The sequence below is a fragment of the Pteropus medius genome, unplaced genomic scaffold (genome assembly GCF_902729225.1).
Source record: "Pteropus medius unplaced genomic scaffold, Ma_sr-lr_union100, whole genome shotgun sequence".
Taxonomy (NCBI): domain Eukaryota; kingdom Metazoa; phylum Chordata; class Mammalia; order Chiroptera; family Pteropodidae; genus Pteropus; species Pteropus medius.
In genome coordinates this window covers 2,853,980-2,873,691 of record NW_024355990.1, presented here as the reverse complement: position 1 = coordinate 2,873,691, position 19,712 = coordinate 2,853,980, and the positions used below count along the sequence as shown (strand labels likewise).

Genomic DNA, 19,712 nt, shown 5'->3' with positions numbered 1-19,712 from the left:
GGGGCGTTAGCGGGCGGGCTGATTAATTTTTCATATGTAATCCTTTTTTGGACCTCAACACTTCTGTTCTTTTGGGGTTCTCTTGGTAGGTGGATTGCCTGGAAAGCACTCTGGAAAAGTCACTCCAAGCGAAGTTCCCTTCAGACCTTAAGGTGTCCATTCTTTTGGACTTCACACGGGGATCACGAGGTGGGTCTGGTGTGCTCCCCGTGCGCCCCCCTCTTCCAGCGCCCGTGAAGGGATCACACTTGACCTCCCCGCCCTCAGGCACAGTGGGGGCTGTTACCGGCCCGGGACCGAGATTATCTGAGCTCGGGTCCCTCCTGCAGCACACGGCTGCAAGCCCAGCTAGCGACAACGTAGGCAGAGAGAGTTCTTCCGACTCCCATGATTGACCCGCCTCGGGTGGGTCACGACTTGGAGTTTGAATATGTCATCAGGACCCGTGTCCTGGCCTTCCTTCCTTTGGGCTGGCCTCAGTCTCAGGCTCTGTGAGGTGGCCTCTAATGCCCAGGCCCTGCTCGCCATGACACTTGTCCATTGGAAGAGTCTGCTTCCCTGGTGGTCAGACCAGAGCTGCCTGTCACCGCTCAGGGGCTCCAAGTGTGCACACCAGTCTAGCTGAGGTCTGGTGCACACCCCTCCTAGGGGTGCGGGCTCCTGGTGGGTAGATTCGTCTTCATCCAGAGCAGAATGTAAGAGCAGGGTGGGGTGGTACCTGCAGGAGTTGGGGGAGTGGGTGCCAGTCGGTCAAAGAGCAGGTGTCTGCCACCTGGTCACGTTGGTCCTGCCCCGAGGCGTGGCGGTGTCCCGAATGGGTCGCTGGCTAGAAACAGCAGACGGCTGGCCGACCTGCACGGGCAGCACGGGTGGCCATGGGCCCGCGGTGGGTGGTCCGCCCTGCCCGGAGCAGTATTTTCCTGGCGTGAATCGCCTGTCTGTCTCTGCTGCTCACCCCGTGCTCAGGTCGGAAGAACTCTCGCACGATGCTGCTGCCACTCCTGCAGAGGTTCCCGGAACAGGTCCGGGTCTCCCTCTTCCACACCCCGGACCTCCGCGGCCTGCTCCGGCTCCTGGTCCCGGAGCGCCTCAATGAGACCATCGGCCTCCAGCACATTAAAGTGTACCTCTTTGACAACAGTGTCATCTTGAGCGGGTGAGCACGCCTCCTTCCGCCGGCACCTCCCCTCGATGTGCTCCGGGGCGGAAATCAGCGGGACAGAAGGGGAAAGCCGCCTCCCTGGGCCTTCGAGAGCCTGCTCGTGTGTTTTCAGTCTGCCTGCCTCACACTCTCGGTCTTCCACGGCATCTGCGTGGCGGCCGGAAGCTCACACAGGGTGATTGAAACACAGCCAGGGTGGCCAAGATTCAGGAGCAGTGTCGACGTCCGTTGGGAGATGAGTGGGTAAAGATGTGGTCCGTATGTGCTGTGGAATGTCACTCAGCTGTAGGAAAGGATGAAACCTGGCCATTTGTGACAGTGTGGGTGGGCCCGGAGGGCTTATGGGAAGTGAAATAAGTCAGATGGAGAAAGACAGACACCGTATGACCTCACTTTGTACGGAATCTCAGAAACCCAAACAAATGCAAAAACGAAACGAGTCCGTAGGTGCAGAGATTAAGCTGATGGTTGCCAAAGGGATGGGGTGGGGAACGGGGATAAAAGAAAAATAATAAAATTGCGTTTTTCTTCATTGTAGAAAATAAAAGGCAGGGTCTGCTGAGCACTTGCTGTGCGCCAGCCGCCATGCCAAGTCCCCCGTGTGCCCGTCTCAGTGCGATTCTCACACTGGCCGTGGGTGTGAATCTCAGTGCGTTTCTCACACTGGCCGTGGGTGGTAGTTCCCTCACTTTTTACACGAGAAACCGGGGCTCAGAGAGCACGAGTAACTTCGTCAGGCAGAGCCAGCAAAACAGAAGGGAAAACAGACAGGACCGGGCTGGAGACCTAGGCCGTTTCGATTCCGAAACGCAGGCACTGGTAGCCAGTCCCGTGGGCGGTTCACGTCGTACGTGTCTGCATTTCTTCTCAGCTGATGGGCAGCTCTGTGAGGGGAGGGGCTTTGCCGTCCACTCTGTCATGTCACCTTAGTGCCACTCTCACCTGTGTCTTCTGAGTGGTCATGCTTAGTAGCTGATTGTTCACTGGCTGCTGCTGCTGCTGCATCCTGGTCCGGGGTGTCACCACCGTGCTTGTGCTAGCTCACCCGAGACCTGGATCACCGGGACCTGCTGTGCCCCCTCTTGCCTGAGTCCTCACCTGCTTCTCTCCTCCCTGCAGCGCCAACCTGAGTGACTCCTACTTCACCAACCGCCAGGACCGCTACGTGTTCTTGCAGGACTGTCCCGAGATCGCGGACTTCTTCACGGAGCTGGTGGACGCCGTGGGGGACGTGTCCCTGCAGTTGCAGGGGGATGACACGGTGCAGGTGGTGGAGGGTATGGTGCATCCTTACAAAGGTAGGGCCCTGGGCTCTGCCCCGTCCTTAGCGTGTGTGGGGAGGGCCAGGGCAGAGGCGAGCATGCTGCCGGTGGCCTTGCCACCAGGCTTGGGAGACTTGGCTGGCAGAGCCCTGTTCTGCATTTGTCACTGAAGCCAGACAGAGGTGACTCACTGGCCGTCAGTCATGCTCTGCGAGTGAAGGAGCCCGCCCGAGAAGGTGCGAGCGTGGGCTTTGGGCCTGTGCGCCTGGGCGGGCGAGCCGTGAGCAGGCCCTGCACCTACAGGAAGCAGCTGCGTGGTGACTGCCTTCCTGGGGCCTGCTTCCCTCTGTCGCAAGGAGGCTTTGGTGCCTCTCAGCTCCATTGAGGTCTGTGGCCTCCTGCCTGGAAAGTGAAATGGAGAGCCCTTAGCTCTGCTCGTTGGAGATGGGCCAGTCCTGGCAGCTCGCATCCTGGGCGTTCGCCATCCTGTGATTCCTGCGGTGGGGACTTCCTGACCGCCGCCAGCAAGGCCTGGTGAATCTGCAAGTGTCAGCAGTGTGGGGAAGGGGTTAAACCCGACTGTGTGAGGAGAGCCTCCTGGGGCCCAGTCTAGAGGGAGAAGGTCTAAGTGGGGACGCCTGGTGGGAGCGTGTCCCGGGGGCCAGGGCGTCTGTGGGCCTAGTATGCCTGCCACTAGCCTGGACGCTCATTACCATTATTGTTTGGATTTCCTCGATAAAAAAATGATGGGAATCTTTCTCTCGTTATCTAAAACAGTACCTATATATCATCCTCGATTTTGCCTTTTGGTCCCAAAGCTTAAAACGTTTACTGTCTGGCCCACAGAAAGCGTCACTGACCCCAGTCTGACTCGCTAGGCTGGGCATGAATGTGCAGAGAAAAGGTCCCCGCGTTCAGGGAGGAGAGCGTGCTCGGGTGACATGGGGGTGGCTGGGCTCAGAAGGTGCAGGGGACACTCAGCCTGAGACGGCGTGTGGAGGGCGGCCGCCTGCTGCCCCGGTGGCTGCTGGCGTTAGGAAGGACGGGTTTGTGCACAGGCCGCTGCTTCTCTTTGCTCGGTAGCCCAGCCCCGGGAGCCACTCAGGCGTGGGACCCGGTCCCCGTGTGAGCGAGCGGGGACGCCCGGGGCGGCCATTCTCCCGTTCTCTCTTTCCTTCGTGGTTAGCCTCGCCAAAGGCTGGCCGTTTGATCGGTCTTCTCAGAGAATCAACTTTGGACACTGTTGATATTTTCCCGTTTCGTACTGTTCCCGCGCTAATGTCTTGGGTGCTTATCTCATCTAACGATAACTTACAGTCATTTCTTTCTCTTTAGTATGTCTGGACCGCTGCTTGTTGCCTCTTGTAAATACGAGGGGCTCCGAGCCTGTGCGTTCACACTCGGCCCTCAGAGGCCTCTCCTGCCCTGTCCCCACCCACGGGGAGCTTTCCCACTCAGCTGTGCTGGTGTCTGTAGCGGCTTTGTGTGGCTCTCTCCTCTGGTTATACTCTCCGGTGTCTTGATTGATAGACATCACTGAAGCGTCACACGCACAGCAAACAACAGTTACGGGCATGCGGCTTGTGTCTGTGCTTACAGTGGTTGGCTCTCGGACACCCCCTTGTGTCCCTTGCCCCCAAGCGTTTCCTCCCGGTTTCCGTCACCTCCCGTTAGCCTGGCCTGTTCTGAAGCCTGTGGATGACAAGGCCCTGCGGCAAGGCCCCGTCTTGGGTATTCACACCCGCGGAAAACCCTTGCTCGGGGCACGACGCCTTGTGCGCAGTCGAAACGTGTTCAGTGCATTGTGGCGTCTGCCTGCCCGTCGTGATCCCTGGGCTGGGCAGGACGCCAGAGCCTCTATTTCTCTTCCCTCACCCTCCACCCCCGTGTCTCTCTCCAGGTGACCGGGCTGCGTACTGCAAGGCAGCCAACGAGCGGGTCATGGGTGTGGTCAGCTCGGCCCGGGCCCGCCAGCAAGCGCTGCATGCCCAGACTTTCCACAGCGACTCCCTGTTGACCCAGGAAGACGCAGCAGCCGCTGGTGACCGGAGGCCAGCCCCCGACACCTGGATTTACCCTCTGATACAGATGAAGCCCTTCGAGATCCAGATCGACGAGATTGTCACCGAGACCCTGCTGACAGAGGCTGAGCGCGGCGCCAGGGTCTACCTTACCACCGGCTACTTCAACCTGACCCAGGCCTACATGGACCTGGTCCTGGGCACGCGGGCTGAGTACCAGATCCTGCTGGCCTCCCCGGAGGTGAACGGTTTCTTCGGGGCCAAGGGGGTGGCGGGCGCCATCCCAGCGGCCTACGTGCACATCGAGCGGCAGTTCTACAGCGAGGTCTGCAGCCTCGGGCAGCAGGAGCGGGTCCAGCTGCAAGAGTACTGGCGGAGGGGCTGGACATTTCATGCCAAAGGTAGGCGGCAGCTGGCCAGAGGACTGCCGCCCACAGGGGACCCTCTGGGGCAGGGGAGTGCCCCCGCAGACCGGGCTCGCCTGGCAGGGCCCCTGGCGCCAGCTGCAGGAGCCCTGCGCCCTTCTCCAGTTCTGTCTTCATGTGGGTGTGTCACCCTTGTCATATTTAAGTGCATTTCAGTCACACAAAGTCTCACTTTTATGCACCGAAAACTTATAAACTGAATCATTTGGGTGGCTGTTTTAAAAAACGTGCACACAGCCTTTCTCACATGTTTGCACATAGATGACGAGGCGTGTGATTGTCCTTCCTTGATCATAGGCAGCATCTGTGTTGGCCAGGCCCTTCTCAGTGACAGGGGGATTGATTAGGGGTCATGGATTTGGCACAAAAAGCCCAGTTTTCCAGTCTTTTCCTCACTGTTGCTCTTTGTCCATTGGGGCTGGGCCGGTACGGCACGCCCAGGGGCAGTGCTGCCCCAGAGCGGGTCCGAATCTGAGCTGCGTGTTTGTTATGTCCCCTTTCAGGCAGCCCGAGCGTCCCTGGAGCAGCCTGTGTGTGGCGTGGTCCCAGGCGCTTGTCTGAGACGTAGATGGGTGGGTTTAAACCTATGCTTGGTGGGATTGTCCTGCTGCTGCTCGATGCCGTGAGTGCGCCTGCCTCCAGCGGGGTGGCGCTCAGGCAGACCACACGACCCGGGTGGGGAGTCCTGAGTCCAGAGGGAGAGCGAGGGGTGCAGAGGGCCTGAGCCGCGAGTTAAGTGTGTGGCTCTTCTGGTGTTTCTTTGGTGGTTTAGAGGCCTGTTTTGCTCCTGGAGACTTCTAGAAGAGCTGAGCGAGGGAGCAGGGGGTGGTATTGCCTCGGCCACGTGTCTCAGGCGGAGATCCTGGCTGCAGTCTGCTGCGGCCGCTCGTCTGTGCCGTTAGACTCGAGGCCATCTTGGAGTCCGCAGGTTGAACTCTTTCCTTAAAGCACTGGTTTCCACCTGGGGCTGCATTGTAAGCTGCACTGAAGCCCAGGCCACCCCAGCTCTCTGGGGATTGGAACCACCATGGTGTGTTTTAAAAACTCCCCAGGAGATTCTGATGCCTTAAGAACCACTGTCTTAGTTCAGACCAGTGAAGCTACTGACCTCTCCCGTGGTTCCTGCTTCCCACTTGGCACCTCACGGGCCTGCTCAGGCAGGTGACATTGTTTGGTGCGGGAAGGGAGCTACCCCATCGTACTGATCCTAGCATGTGTCATTGGCTAAGCCAGGCGGGAGGTCAGATGTCTCAAGGTAGATAGGGCAAGCCAGAGGAGGGGTGTAGAAAATATTTTAGGAGTGGCTTTGTTTCTTCCGAGAACAACAGCCTTGCCTTGGGGTGGGGCATTGAAGATAGAGCTGGGTAGCAGGAGCCGCTTCAAGCTTCAGAGATGATGCGTGTGTCTGTACGTGTGTGCCTGGGGGGCTTCGCAGACACATCCAGACAGCGCTCACTCCTTATGCCCTGTGGCTGGGCCGGTAGGGGGTTGTCTCTTGTTACCCGGGTCCCCCAGCTCAGCCTGGCCCATCAGTTCTGACTCTGCTGTGGGTTATTTCCCTGAAGCTGCGCTGATAACCGTGCAGTGATTCTCCAGTTACCACTGAAACAGACACCCAACCAGCTTTTCCAGTGCGTCCCGCCTTTTCCCGGACTGGCATGCTCCCGCCACTCCCTCTTTCCCCGCCCTGCCGTGGGTGGGGCCCTGCGCTCTGGGTTACTGGGGAAGGCCGGGGATCCCAGGGCGAGCGTGAGCGAGAGTGAGAGAGGGTGAGAGTTGGGGCAGAGGCTGGGAGAGGGATTTCTTGTGAGCAGAAAGGACCTCGCCCTACAGCCAGGAGCCAGGGGTCAAAGGTGTCAGTCAGTGCTGAACTGAGAGGCGCCCTTATCTGCTCAGTGGCTGTGATCGGTAGTGCGGTCTCAAGTCACCCCCTTTCTGGCTCATCTTTTGTTGGTCACACTTCCCCCAAGGCAGCCTGGGAGACGCAGCCTGGATGGGATGAGCAGGCGGCCCAGCTGGGGACGTGGATTTAGGTGGGTGGGGTGGTGGGCCATCTGCTGTCTTCTGTGCTGGGTGCAAGCGGGGCATGTGTTCAGGTGTGTCTGTCTGGACCCTGGAAAATTCCTGCCGATGGCTGAGGAGCCGGGATCACCGTTCCCTCACTCAAGTTCCTGCAGGACAGGCTTGGGACCGTCTCGGCTCCTGCTCTCAGGGGCCCTCAGGGGAGGAAAGTGAACTGGACACTGTTCACTGCTTCCGAATTCTGTGCCTCCCACAGCATTCCGTTTGTCAGCATGGCACACCCCTGGGCGCCGGGCAGCGAGAGGCTCTGAGGGCTGACTGTGTGTTGCACCCACTGGTGGCTCTGTGAGCGTGGCGATGTCAGAAAGCCCTGCTTGGTCCCTGCCCGCAGAAAGCAGACAGGATGAGGGGCGAGAAACAGCTTTCCGCTGGGCGTAACTCCACCGGGCGGCAGGTGCCAGTGGATGATGTTCAGTCTGGTGACAGGCAGTTCCAAGGGCTGGGGTGTATTTAGTGTGTTCGTCTCACACGCATTGTCGGGAAGATGGGCTCCCAGGCCTTGCTGGAAGGACGGTGTGGGGCGACGTGGCTGCGGCTGCAGCAGCGCCGGCTTTGTGCAGCGTGCTGCGTAGAGGCCGCCTCCCTGGCGTGCGGGCTGGTTCCCTAGCGGATTGAACGTACGTCATGTTCTCGTGAATTGAGCTGCTTCAGAGAACCGGAGGGACCGTCCACTGTTTAAAGGCACGTGCTAGAGGCTCCTTTTGCAGCCCGGTGCGTCTGTTTAGTTTTTATTTGGATTTTGGCAAAGGTCGCCTATTCAAAATAGTAAGGAGTATTCTGTGTAAATGTGATTCAGTGGAGAAGTTACCAGACTTGGAGTCTCGGAGCCTGGTTCTCAGGCCAAGTTTATCTTTTCCAAAAGTGGAAGGACCTGGTTCAACTTACGTGTAAAATGAGGCGATGGTCCTGGCTCGCACTCAGGAGAGAAGGATGACATGTCACGCACGGTGGACAGGCAGCAGGAGGTCTGGGGTACCTTGGCGAGGGGAGGCGTCCCTGTTGCTTTGTTGCTGCTCTCCCAAGGGTCAGTGAAGCCAGAGGCCTGACCTGCGTCTCGGCCTCCGTAGGGGCCGTTGCGGGGCAGGGGTCCACGTTAGACATCGGTCAGCTGGGAGCTGTCGTGATTCACAGTATATCAGTTCCTGGTACCCGGCCCCCGCTTCTCGGTGGGCGTGGTGGGACAGGGCTCTGGGAGCGGGGCTGGCACGGCACTCTGAATGGAAAGCACCTCGAATGCCACAGGAGATCCACGCAAGTGGACGCTGGGGATCTGCTTCCTTCTCTGCGCCTGCTCTCGTTCACTGTGCAGGTGTCAGGTGCCAGGCACTCTGCTTTGCATCTGGTAGCTCACGTGCTAAAATTTTTTCTTGTGACCGAAAGTTCGTACCCTTTTGTTTATTTGTTTTATTTATTATTTTAAAGACTTGACTTTTCAGAGCAGTTTCAGGCTCACAGCAGCATTGCGAGGATGGCGCTTCCCCAGGACTCCTGCCCCGCAGCTGCTCAGCTTTGGGTGCCGGGGCCCTGGGCGGCGCGTTGGCTACAGCTGACGAACTGACAGATTGTCACCCAGAATCCACGGTTCACGTCCGGGCCCCCTTGGTGGCGTGCTCTCTGGGAAATGAGAAATTGGACGAATGAGAAATGACACGTACCCCCCCACTGCGGTGTCACATGGAGTATTTTCTCTGCCCTAAAAACCCTCTGTGCTCTGTCTGTTCCTCCCTCCCCTCCCCTCTCTCCCCGGCCACCACTGATCTCTTTCCTGTCTCCAGAGTCTTGCCTTTTCCAGAACGTCAGATAGTTGGAATCGCAGTGTGTGGCCTCTTCCGAGTGGCGTCCTTCACTTAGGAATGTGCGCTGAGCGTTTCTCTGCGTCTTTTCCTGGTTCAGTGGCTGATTGTGTTTTAACGCTGAACAGTGTTCCGTCGTCCGGATGTCTCACAGCCTGTTTATTCATCCCCTGCTGTGGGCATCTTGGCAGCTTCCCAAGATTCCTCGTTTACACCTGGTCCTGGTCGAGAGCAGGGTCCCGGGGGCTGGGCGCACAGTGGCTTTGTCAGCACTTCAGAGTGCCGTGTCTGCCGCGTGCCGGCATGCCGACCTCTCAGAAGGCTTCAGTGTGGCAGCCTCCTCCTCACACCGTCTCAGCTCTGGCTCTGTGCAAAGGGTGGGCCCAAGTGCCTTGCTGGGAGCAGGAAGCGTCCAGCTCTCCTGGCCTTGCCCAGCCCTAGCCAGCAGCCCCTTAAGTGGGGCCAAGTCCTCACTGGGGGACACGGCTGCACCTGCAGGCAGGTGTGTCAGGGGGAGGGTCAGAAAGTGAGTTTTGAGTCCTTGACTTTGAATCATCTGGACACAGTGGTATTCTATCTCCACAGCAGTGTGTGTGGATAGGGCGGGGCCGGGCCGTTGGATGAAGAGATTTCTGGCTCATGCTGACAGGAATCTGTTAATGATTGTGAGAATTGTCACTATTTTTACTGCTTTCCCGATAGGCCACTTGGCATAGTGCCCAAAAGAGAACTTGCCGTGGCTGCTGGGGCAGCTCCGCCCCATCTTTCCTGGAGCACGCGGGGCAGTTTCACCTGGGAACCAGCAGGTGTGCTCTGGCGGCAGGGCCATGGACTGCCACCTTATACTGATGCATGCACCGACTTTGGGGCCTCTTAGAGCGTTTCGTGCTATTTTGTGTCAGGATGGGCGGATGCTTATCCATCCCAGGAGAGGACTGAGACATCTTCTGTCCTCTCTTGTTTCACAGGGGTCTGAGAACCCCCTGAGCTTTATTGCAGAATACCGTGGGAGGAGGTGGGGGGCATATGTTTGAATCTGTCTTGGAGCGATGCTCAGAGAAGGCCTCTAACTCAAAGTGTTCATGAGTTCCTGCTTTAGAACCCCAAAGCTTTTTCATGCTTAATTTAATCATTGGTTGTTGGAAGGGGCCATTCTATTCTCATTTATTTTATTCAAATATTTATCGAGGGCCTGCCATATGCCAGGCAGCATTCAAGATATGGGAGTAAGTCCTTGGGAATGAGACACGCTGACTCCCTGTTCTCCTAAGGCCCATGGTTCAGTGGGAGGCGGATGGCAAGCAGGTGAATGTAATGGCAGGAGGAGGGAATCCAGGCTGACAGAATGGGGAGGGCCTCTCTGAGGAGGCGACATGGGGGAACAGAACTGGGAAGCCCTGAGGCCACACTAGGCTTGAAAAGCAGCTCTGGGAGGCTTGGCCAGGAGTGGAGGGAGGAGGGCTGGGAGCGGTGGGCAGTGGGACTGGGAGGTGGCCAGGCCCTTTGGGAACCGGGTCGCCCTGCAGAGTGACGCTGGCCTGGGTGGAGAAGGGCTGTCGGCGTGAGTCGGGCAGGACCAGGCGCCCCCTTTCTAAAGAGGAGGCCTGGGGCGCAGAGAGGCCGTCCGGTCCAGGGCTGGGAGGCAGAGGTCTTGGGACTCCAGTCCAGCCATCCTCTGACCCCCGAAGCCCGAGCACTGCTCCCTGCCCTGAACCGCCCAGGCTCAGTCCTCCTGCTGTGCTCTGGCCTGGAGCCACCCTACTCTGGGCTCCTGGGCAGGCCCGGGGTGGGGAGCTGGGGCTCGATGACAGGTTTCAGGGGGCCTGGGAAGTGTCATGCTTCCCATGGTGGGTCCTGTGCTGACTGTTCCCGTCTGTACTCGCCAGCATCGGGACCCAAGGGATAAAAGAGCTCGCAGAGTCTCTCTCTCCCCTGTTCCGGGGACCGGTTCCCAGCTATCCCCAGGGCACAGAACAGAGCTGAACACTCCTGGCCGGCCTGCGTCGGTCCAGAGGAAACGTTGTCCCCCATGGGCGCGGGCCCTGTGAAGCCACCCGTCACGCCATTTATGGTCTTTATTTTCTTTTCGTTGGAGAAAAGTGTCAGGACACGTCAGACTGCAGGGAGGTTGGAGGGCTGATCGCGGGCCTCCCCAGAGTGGTCAGTAGGGTCGACGCGTGTGCGCCTCTTTAATCCCGAGGGCTCACCCAGAGTCCAGCCCGGGCTGCGAGGAGAGAGGAGAGGTACGGGGGAGGCAGAGGTGGCCGGGAGGTGAGAAGGACAGGCAGGAGGCGTGTGTCCTGCGTCCCTGGGTCTTGGGGAGGGCGCTGGGAATCTCGTGGTCTTTTTACGCGTAAAGCACGGGTATGCCTGCAGGGAGTACGCAAACGGGGACCGTGTATCCGTGACAGTAAAGTTTCATTTGGGGCGTGACGGTTAGTCAGAAGGGTTCTGAAAACCTCCTTGCAGGGGTTCAGTGACGAGAGCAGGTTGAGGAGCAGTGGTGCGTGTCGGGGGCTGTCGGGGTCGGGGGAGATGGCCTGCCTGCCTCTGATGGCTGGACCCCTCGGTTGCTTCGTGACAGAGAGATCCGTGTCAGGGCAGTTTTTACAAATAAAAAGTACCGGTAGGATCAGGCCCCTCCCCACCAGACCCTGTGGTCCAGGAGCCTTGGACGGACAGGGTGGTATGAGTCTCATCAGCTGGCACCCATGTCAGCCACGTGGGTGTTGGGCCTCTCTTCCATTCAGTCTCGCCTGCCGCCTCTGGCTGGACAAGTAGCACTGAGCGGACCCCGTGGGTTTAAGGGGCCGATCTTGGCGTTAGAAGACTTGGGACCGTCACAGTAGGTGGCCCAAGCTCTTCCCTTTATTCTGAGGCTGGTGGAGATCTGCCCATGTGTCACCTTATCCCTCCCAGCTCCAGGCCCCGTGTGGGGTGGGTGGGCTGGGTGTCAGCCTGATGTATGCGCACGAGACAGATGCGGCCATCTTGCTTGGACTGCGTGCCCGCTGCCCTCCTTGTGCTCTCTCGACGCAGGGTAAGGCTAGCCGTGTGGTTCCTGCACGGCAGCGGCCCAGGGGGACAGTGTAGTTCATTCAGCGCTGCACACAGGCGAGCAGGCGGTGTTGCCACGAGCCCTGTGTGTATGTTGAAGGGTCAGGCACGTTACAGGAACAGGCAGCAGAGCACCGTCGTCTCTTACCCAAGCTGTTCTATTTGAGGAGCACGGCGTGTGTCACATGTTGTTGATTCACTGGTGATGATCATGCACGGCCATGGACCCTTCGAAAGGGTCGCATTGGCAGAGGAGAGACCAGTGTTGAGAGGGAGACGGGGAGGGCGTGAGGAGGCTGGCTGCGAGTGGGGGAGCCCTGCACGGGAGCTGGGGACCAACTCCTTGCTGGGCCAAGCGTCCTTGGTGCTCGTGAGGGTGTCACATGCTGCAGAGGCCGGGCGCAGGTCCGGGCCCTGTGGGAGGGAGGGCGGCTAGGGCAGTAGACGTCCTCTGGGGTTGGGAGTGGTCCTTGTGGGAGCAGTTGTTCCAAAGGAACTGGACCGTGCGGGCCAGCGCTGCAACTCTGGAGAGGCGACGGGGTGGGGGCCACAGGGTGCAGAGCAGAGGGCCTGCCCGTACTGTGCTGTGCGACGCTTTAGGTTCTGCGAGAATCCGTGACCTTCGTTACAGAGATGTCACCATGGTGTTGTAGAGGTGGCAGGTGTCTAGGGCAAGGAGATGCACAGGAACCACGACCACATGGCTGCTCGTGCTGTGCTCTGCCTTGTCTCTGAGTGTGACATCAGCCGGTTCGTTTTGCAGCAGAAAGGGGAGCCGTGTTCTCTGGGGCGGGGCAGACTCGCAGGGCCTCACACATCATCCCTCCCTTGGTCTCTAGTGGACATTGTCCGGCCTAGGAGTCCCCGAACCCCTGGCAGTTGCTTACTTCAGCGCCTTCTGGGCTCCCAGTCCTTTGTGGCACGTTAGAACCTGCAGTAGGGAGAGTGTGTCCCTCAGTAGGAAGGGCACGGCTTGTCCTCCGGTAGACAGAGAATGCAATAACCTGTTTTTGGCAAGTGCCTTTGTCACTCCCATATGACAGCCCACATCTGCTGTTCCCAGCCCCCCGTTTTAGCATGGCGGTGGCTTCTTCCCCTTGGTGCTCATAGAAGGACGATGGAGCCACCAGCCAAGTGGGCTGAGCTCCAGTGGCCAGGCTGTGGCCGAGGCATTTTGGGGAGCAGGGATTAGAGGCCCTGAGCTCTGGGGTGGCAGGGTGGGTGGAGGCCGTTTGGCATGGGGGGGGCAGAGCCTAAGCACGGGCATCACCGCGTCCTCTTTAAGGACCCATTTCCTGTCGTGCTCGAGAAGAGGGCCCGCAGCAAGAACAAGGAGCCATCCCCGTGAGCTGCCCGCAGACCGTGGCAGCACCTGGGGCCGCGGAGGGGTGCAGGGCCCGGGTCGGCCTGCTCCCCCGGCTTGCTGCGCCTGTGGCCCCCAGTGCCCCGGGCGGGCTGCATCTCCCTTGGGTTGGACTGGGGTGTGGAGTGGCTTCGCAGATGCTGTGCTCACTTCCTGTCTGCACGTCTCCTTTTCCCTGCAGGCCTCTGGCTGTACCTGGCCGGGAGCAGCCTGCCCTGTCTCACGTTGATTGGCTCTCCTAATTTTGGGTACAGGTCAGTCCACCGGGACCTGGAGGCCCAGATCGCCATCGTGACGGAGAACCGGGCCCTGCAGCAGCAGCTTCACCAGGTCGGTCTGGGCGAGTGGGGTGTGCCCGGGTGCTCAGCCCCCCGTGTCCCTGGTTCCCTGAGAGCCATGGCCCTCCGGGGACTGAGAGCAGAGCGAGAAAGAGCTGGAGTCTGCGCCCGCCTGCAGGCGGCGAGAGTGACCGGTGCCGAGAGGAGCCTGCTGCGGGCTGCCCGTTGCAGCCTCATGCCCTCTGCCCGCTGAGCCGCCTCCGGCCAGTGTGGCCGCTTCCTCCCGAGGGCCGCTTCCTGCGAGAGGGGAACAGTGTGTTCTCACGGGGACAGGAACATGGCAGCTCCCAGCCTCTTCCCAGAATGCGGATCCCTGGCGGGCAGCTGGGCCCCCGGGCAGAGGCGCACGCGGGGAGCAGTGTCTGTGAGGAGAGACAGGAGCTGGAAAGGGAGGCCAGCCCTCAGGGACCGGAGTGCCAGTGCAGAGGGTGGCCCCAGGGACCAAGTGGTCCCAGAGGCTTGACGTCCACGCACAGGCTTCTGTGCCCTTGACTGGCAGTCCTTCTGCACTGATGATCTGGGTTCTGTTTATTTTGTTCCAGAGTCCTTTCACTGGGTGCTGATCTGGCTTGGGCTGGTTTGGGATTGAATATGCTGGAGGCGGTGGAGAGCAGGCCTGGACGTGCCAGGCCAGGAGCAGGGTCTGGAGGCCGGGCGTGTGCATGGGCTGCCTCTGCCTCCTACCCACGTCTGGGCACGGAGCGTGGGCAAGTCAGGGTCCGTCATCCTTGGGAAGTGCGGGTGTCTTAGAGTCGCATGGTTTTTCATGCTTGTCGTGGTGGTGAGGCTGCTTTGGTGCGGCCGTGAGGGAGAGGCGGCATCCTTCCCGCCGGCAGTGGCAGGGGCCTGAGGGGAGACCTGTCGCTCTGGCTGGCTCGCCCGTTGGTGTGTGGCGACCGAGCGCAGGTGGCCCTCCGAGGACCCTCCTCTCCGGCCCCCTGGAAGAGACTTTCCAGAGCGTGCGACTGGGTCTGCGCTCGGGCGTTTGGAAGTTGGGAGAGTGGCCTTATTCCGAGCTCGGGCCGGAGGGTCACGGGGTCAGGGACCCTGAGCCCCATGCTGCTGGGTGGCTGGCGACCACCGTCAGGTCCGGAGAAGCAGGGGAGGAATGCAGCGGTGGCTTGCTTCCCGAGGGGCCTGCCCGGTCTCGGCCCTCCCTGCTTGCTGGCCAGGCTCACCCTGCCGAGCGTAGCGAGAAACAGAGCTGCTGGACTTTCGTAGAGCTCTCGTGTGAAGGTCTGTCACGGCAGCCGTGGACTTTCAAGAACGTGAGCACAGTACCCGTGTCTGGACGCTAGGAGACACTTACAACCAAGCTCATCCATGGACGGTCGCAGCTTCCCCCCGAGTCACGGGAATACAGATAACCCCGCTGCAGGCCAGGCCTTGAGGCCTCGGCCGGTGGCTGGAGCTTTTCTTCTCCAGCGGTCGGGAATTCTTGTTGCGAAATCATTGGAGCCTTTGTTGACGGAGGAGGAAATGGTCACGGCCTTGTCCCTGGGATCTGCCTCCTGCGATCTGGGAATGTCGTCTGACTGAGTGGGGCCTTGGTGCCGGGAAGGGCTTCATGACCAGGGGCGAGAGGAAGTGGCAGCGGTCATGCTCTGGGTGGCCAGCGGTCGAATCTGATCCGCTCAGCAGGTTTCTGGCTAAAGCCAGGCTTCCAGCAAATGACTGAGGGAGCCCCCGCAGCCGAGGTCCCTGCAGGGGACGCTGGCCTCGCAGCCAGACTGGTGTGCCGGGTGCGGGCCTGCAGCTTCGTCTCCTGGCCTGCCGCCTCGTCGCAGAGAGCTGGGTCTCCAGACGCCTCGTCTCTGAGGCTCTGCCCCCGTCAGGGCAGTCCTTGGTGCGAACTTGGCCTGGACAGGGCAAGGTCTCCGTGGACCTGGGCTGACTGTGGGGAGCAGGTCCCCCAGGCCTGCGCCCAGGGCCCTGGTGCTGGCCGCTCTCCTCCACCTCTGTAGTAAGGGGACTGAACCCACATCCTGGTATTGAGAAAAGCTTGGCGGGTTGTGGTTAGGAGCTGCTTTCCCAAATGACATACTTGAGATGTTTTCTCTTTCTTCCCAAACCTGAATCCCAGGGGCTCTTGGTGTGGGAGAGTGGCAGCTCCTGCCCACTGCAAGCTGCAGTCCCCCCACCCCCACCCCGCCGCCCCGTTCCTTAGAGGCATTTTGACTTCCGTGCCTTTGAGATGCACAGAGTTCTAGAGAGTTCCTCCAGTGTGCTGACATACTGGGAGTGTAGCCCCACCTCTAGAGGGTGCCGTGTGGGGCCCGATCCTGGGACGGCCCCCCTCACAACCTCCCCACAGCCCAGAAAGTCCCGGGAACCCCGGTGCCCAGGCGCCTGCTCCCAGAAGCCGCCCTGGAGCCCTCCTTGGGATGCGGGGAAGGGCCCCATGCGGGCCTCGTGGGACCGGGAACGGGAGATATTTTTGTCAGAACCTGAAGCCCCTCCCTCCACTTAGCACAGACAATGAAACTGAACGCTTCCTGGTTTTGTTCAGAGAACACGGTTTACCACTTGTGACCCCAGAAAGACTCCCTCGAACAGCATTGTGACCCCCGTCAGCTGACTTCCTCCTCCATGCCTGTTGTGGAGTCTGGGAGGAAACTTAAGTGTTTCTGGTAATTTAATTGAAATCTTGGCTGCGTATTCATGTGAAAACATAGAGCTGGAGCCAGTCTGTGGAGACTTGGGCAAACCAGCCCCTTGAGACCGAGGCTGGCTCCTCCGTCAGGCACACTGGCCAGGGACTGGGTCCCTTGCAGCAGCAGCTGGGAGTCCAGTGGGTCAGAGTGGAACAGGACAGTCCCCTGGATCGGGAGCGCCGCCTGGCCCAGGCCCCAGGGCGCGGGGTTCCCGGCCATGGAGCCAGCACCAGAAACAGGCAGGGGGGGCAGGAGACACGCGCCAGGAGAGGCTGGGGACCGCTCTGCAATGCCCCGGCGGGCGCGGTGTCCTCCATCCCCTCCCACTGGGTCCGGCGAGCCCGCGGGGAGCTCCATCCAGTGTTCGCCCTGGCGCTGCTGGTCCTGCAGTGGACAGAGCGTTTCCGTAGCCATTGCCGCTGCGTCCTCATGGTGGTGTGGGGTGGTCGGGATTTTGTAGCTAAGGGGACAGAGGGCCCAGAGACGGCCGTCCCTGACGAAAGGGAGCAGCGTGGGGAGGACACGTTTACGAGGGATGGTTTCTCCTGCAGCGATTCCAGACGCAGTTTATGACAGGGCTTAGTCAGCGTTTCTTAACTCGTTTTTGAATATGAACGTAATAAACGTCCATCGTAAGCGTTAAGAAAGTGAGCAGAACCTCGGCCGTGCATCCAGAGCTGAGCCCCGAGATCATCTCACCCCGTGTCATTCTGCGCGCGTGCGGACAGGCGTGGCTCGCTCGCTTTCTGGTGGAGCCGGGGTCAGCGGTAGAGTCTCACGTCTTCGTCTTCAGTTTAACATGTTGTGCACTTTCCCACGTTATTAACAAACGCTTTTCTAGAACGCTCAACTCGTGGTGAGTGTCGGCTCGTCATGTGGGTTTATTCTGTTTCATTAGCTGTGGGACATTTAGGTGGTTTCCAGTTTTTCCCTGGTATAAATGTCGCTATGATTAATATCAGTGTCAGAAATCTGAAAGCATGGTTATTTTCTTGAAATAAACTCTTGCAAGTTGAGCTTGAGGCTTCGGAGACCTGTTGCCAGCTTGCCCCCCGCAGAGATGGCTGGTGTGCCACCAGCGGTGTGCCGATTTGAGAGAAGAAAGACTTCTTGTTTAAAAGTAATGACTAATGTGCAGGACCTCACTTAGCGAGGGCAGACGTTTCTTCAGCTCTCAGTCGCCTGTTCCATGCGCGTCTGGGTCTTAAAAGTTGAGGACCACGGGCATCCTGGCTTTCCGAGGGAATGTTCTAGCAGGGCGGCGTGTGCGGCCTGGCCTCCCGCCCGGCACCGCTGTCTGGCGGCCACCCTGACTCCTGTCGTCCCTCTCCCTCAGGAGCAGGAGCAGCTCTACCTGAGGTCAGGTGCCGTGTCCGCCGCCACCTTCGAGCAGCCGAGTCGGCAGGTGAAGCTGTGGGTGAAGCTGGTGACTCCGCTGATTAAGAACTTCTTCTGAGGACGACAGGTGCCACCTTTAGTGCCCACCCCGTGCGGTTCCCCAGCAGGAGTGCCCAGGCTCTTGCCCATCCGTGGGTCACTTAGGAGTGCTGTCTCTCTCGGGTCGGGGACACTTATCATCGAAGTGTCTGAAGCCTGATGCTAAACTGGGCAGCCCTTTCACCTTTCGTCACGTGCCCTCTCCACAAGTCCCGGGCCGCCGTGCTGGGCTCCGTGTCATGGAGTGCCCGTCTGCCCCACTGGCCCTGGGGCAAGGGCCCAGTGGCCGTGGGGACACAGAGGCAGAGTCTGTATGCCCCCGGGGCTGTGCACGTGGCTTGGCGGCAGCAGTGGTCGGGAGGGTTCTGGCTTGCTGCCCGGGCCGGCGGCTCGCCGGGGTGGGGGAGTGTGGCCCAGACGCTGGGGCGGGGCCTCCACCCCGACATTTCTGGGAGGTGCCCTTACGGAGGTGCCCCGTTCTCCGTGCGGGATGCCTCTGCCCACCCACGGGGAGCCCGCCACTGGCACCAGAGGCTGCCTCTCTGCCCCGCGAGTAGGCGCAGCCTGAACGTCCCTCACTGTCCGGACGCCAGGGGGTGCGGCTGCCGTTAGACGGGGTGCCTCTCCCGAGTGGCTGTCTGTGTTCCAGATCCCCTCAGACACTGACCTCACCCACAGAGGGCCCCAGACGGGGTCAGTCTCCCGGGGTTCTCCGGCGGGGCTGTCCAGCCCTCACGGGGTGGGGGATGGGGATGGTTGTGGGGAGGGGCGCATCTTTCAGTGTCAGACTCCTCGTTTGCAGTGTGGGTTCCCTTGGGGCCCCTAAAACATACTCTTAAAAAAAGCCCACAAAAAACGCCAAACATTATACCAGCATCACACCTGATTCAGACGTTAGCAAGAACGGCTCATTGTCCTCAAATACCCAGAACCCTGTTCACAACTCCAATTGTCTAGTATTTTTTATTTTCTTCTAATTTTTTGATGCGTTTGACTAGAGGTCCCTCTAAGTTCCACACCTGGTGATTGGTGACATGTCACCTGAGACTCATTTAATCCATAGGGGTCTCTGGTTTTTTTTTCCCTTGCAGTTTTATCTGTTGAAGAATTAACCTCATTTTTATTGGATCTTCTCAAAGCTTTTTGTGTCACCTCACAGCAGGGCATCTTTAAAACGCGTCGCTGGTATTTATAAAACCACTGCCCCATGTCTGCGTTGGCAGCCTGAACCTTGCACAGAGAAAAAAGCCCTTCCAGGAGAGGGCTCGGCCAGGGCGTGGCAGCCTGGCCTCTGGGGAGTGAGGTTAGGGCCACCCCTGCACGTGGCCTCTGGAAGCAGCTTTACCCTTCTCTCTCGCATGGGCTGGTGGCTCTGACAGTCACCTTCAGGGTCCTTGAAGGCTGCGGCTGGCCTGGCCCCCAGGGGCTTGCCGTGTGCATGGGGCCGCTGGGGCAGCTCCGGCGCCAAGAGCATCCGCAGTCCCGCTCGCCACCCCTGCCGCCGACACGCAGCCTGCAGGGGTCAGCGGAGTGTGGCCAGGGCCGCGCTGCCCCCGTAACACTGTTTGCCTTCTAACTAGTTATTAAATTGTCCTGTGGGACAGTCAGACCGGAGAAGCCAAAAGAATGTGCCAGGGCACTGGGTTTCTGTTTGGAGAGAGGCTCCCGGCAAACACACTCGCATTCCTGCAGGTTCTGTGGGACCAGAGTAAACACTCCCCCAGCCTGGCTGAGCTGTCCCGCCCGCTCTCTCTATCTCTGCCGATTATCTGCGAGACACGCCCCCAAACCCCCGCCCCCCCCAGCCCTTCTCCGCCTGGCCGAGGGCAGGTGCGCAGTGGTGCCCGGCCTCCCCGCACCTCCACGTGCGCAGCCGGCCGTGCCCGTCGCTGTTTCCCCGTGCTGGACTGCAGCCCCGAGCTGAGCCGTCTCTTGGAAAGTCCGGAGGCGGTTCCGTCACCCACCCACAGCGTGTGCTGCCGAATAAGTGACCGGTTCAGGCTCCGATGGCAGAACTGGAAAGCTTTCCATTTTGCGGTTATCGCCGGGGATCGGAAATGAGTTGCCTGGTGGCCACTGGTTGTTTTATCTCCTCCCTTGCCAGGAGTGACGCTCCTG

General features: G+C 59.8%; 1 protein-coding gene and 1 long non-coding RNA gene across 3 annotated transcripts in view; both read left to right on the top strand.

The window, feature by feature from the left end:
• Positions 1-19,712, top strand: part of PGS1 (phosphatidylglycerophosphate synthase 1) — a 33,310-nt gene that overhangs the window by 11,271 nt on the left and 2,327 nt on the right. For both annotated transcript variants that reach the window (XM_039859626.1, XM_039859627.1), the window contains exons 4-9: positions 90-189; positions 967-1,156; positions 2,282-2,460; positions 4,325-4,846; positions 13,347-13,495; positions 17,494-17,622. In XM_039859626.1, the coding sequence (XP_039715560.1) occupies positions 90-189; positions 967-1,156; positions 2,282-2,460; positions 4,325-4,846; positions 13,347-13,495; positions 17,494-17,613 (1,260 nt within the window). In that variant the 3' untranslated portion in view covers positions 17,614-17,622. The remainder of the gene's footprint in view (positions 1-89; positions 190-966; positions 1,157-2,281; positions 2,461-4,324; positions 4,847-13,346; positions 13,496-17,493; positions 17,623-19,712) is intronic.
• On the top strand, positions 4,853-11,475 carry LOC120600227 (uncharacterized). Its single transcript, XR_005652147.1, has 3 exons — positions 4,853-9,072; positions 11,034-11,038; positions 11,464-11,475. It is a non-coding gene; the product is annotated as an uncharacterized LOC120600227 (long non-coding RNA).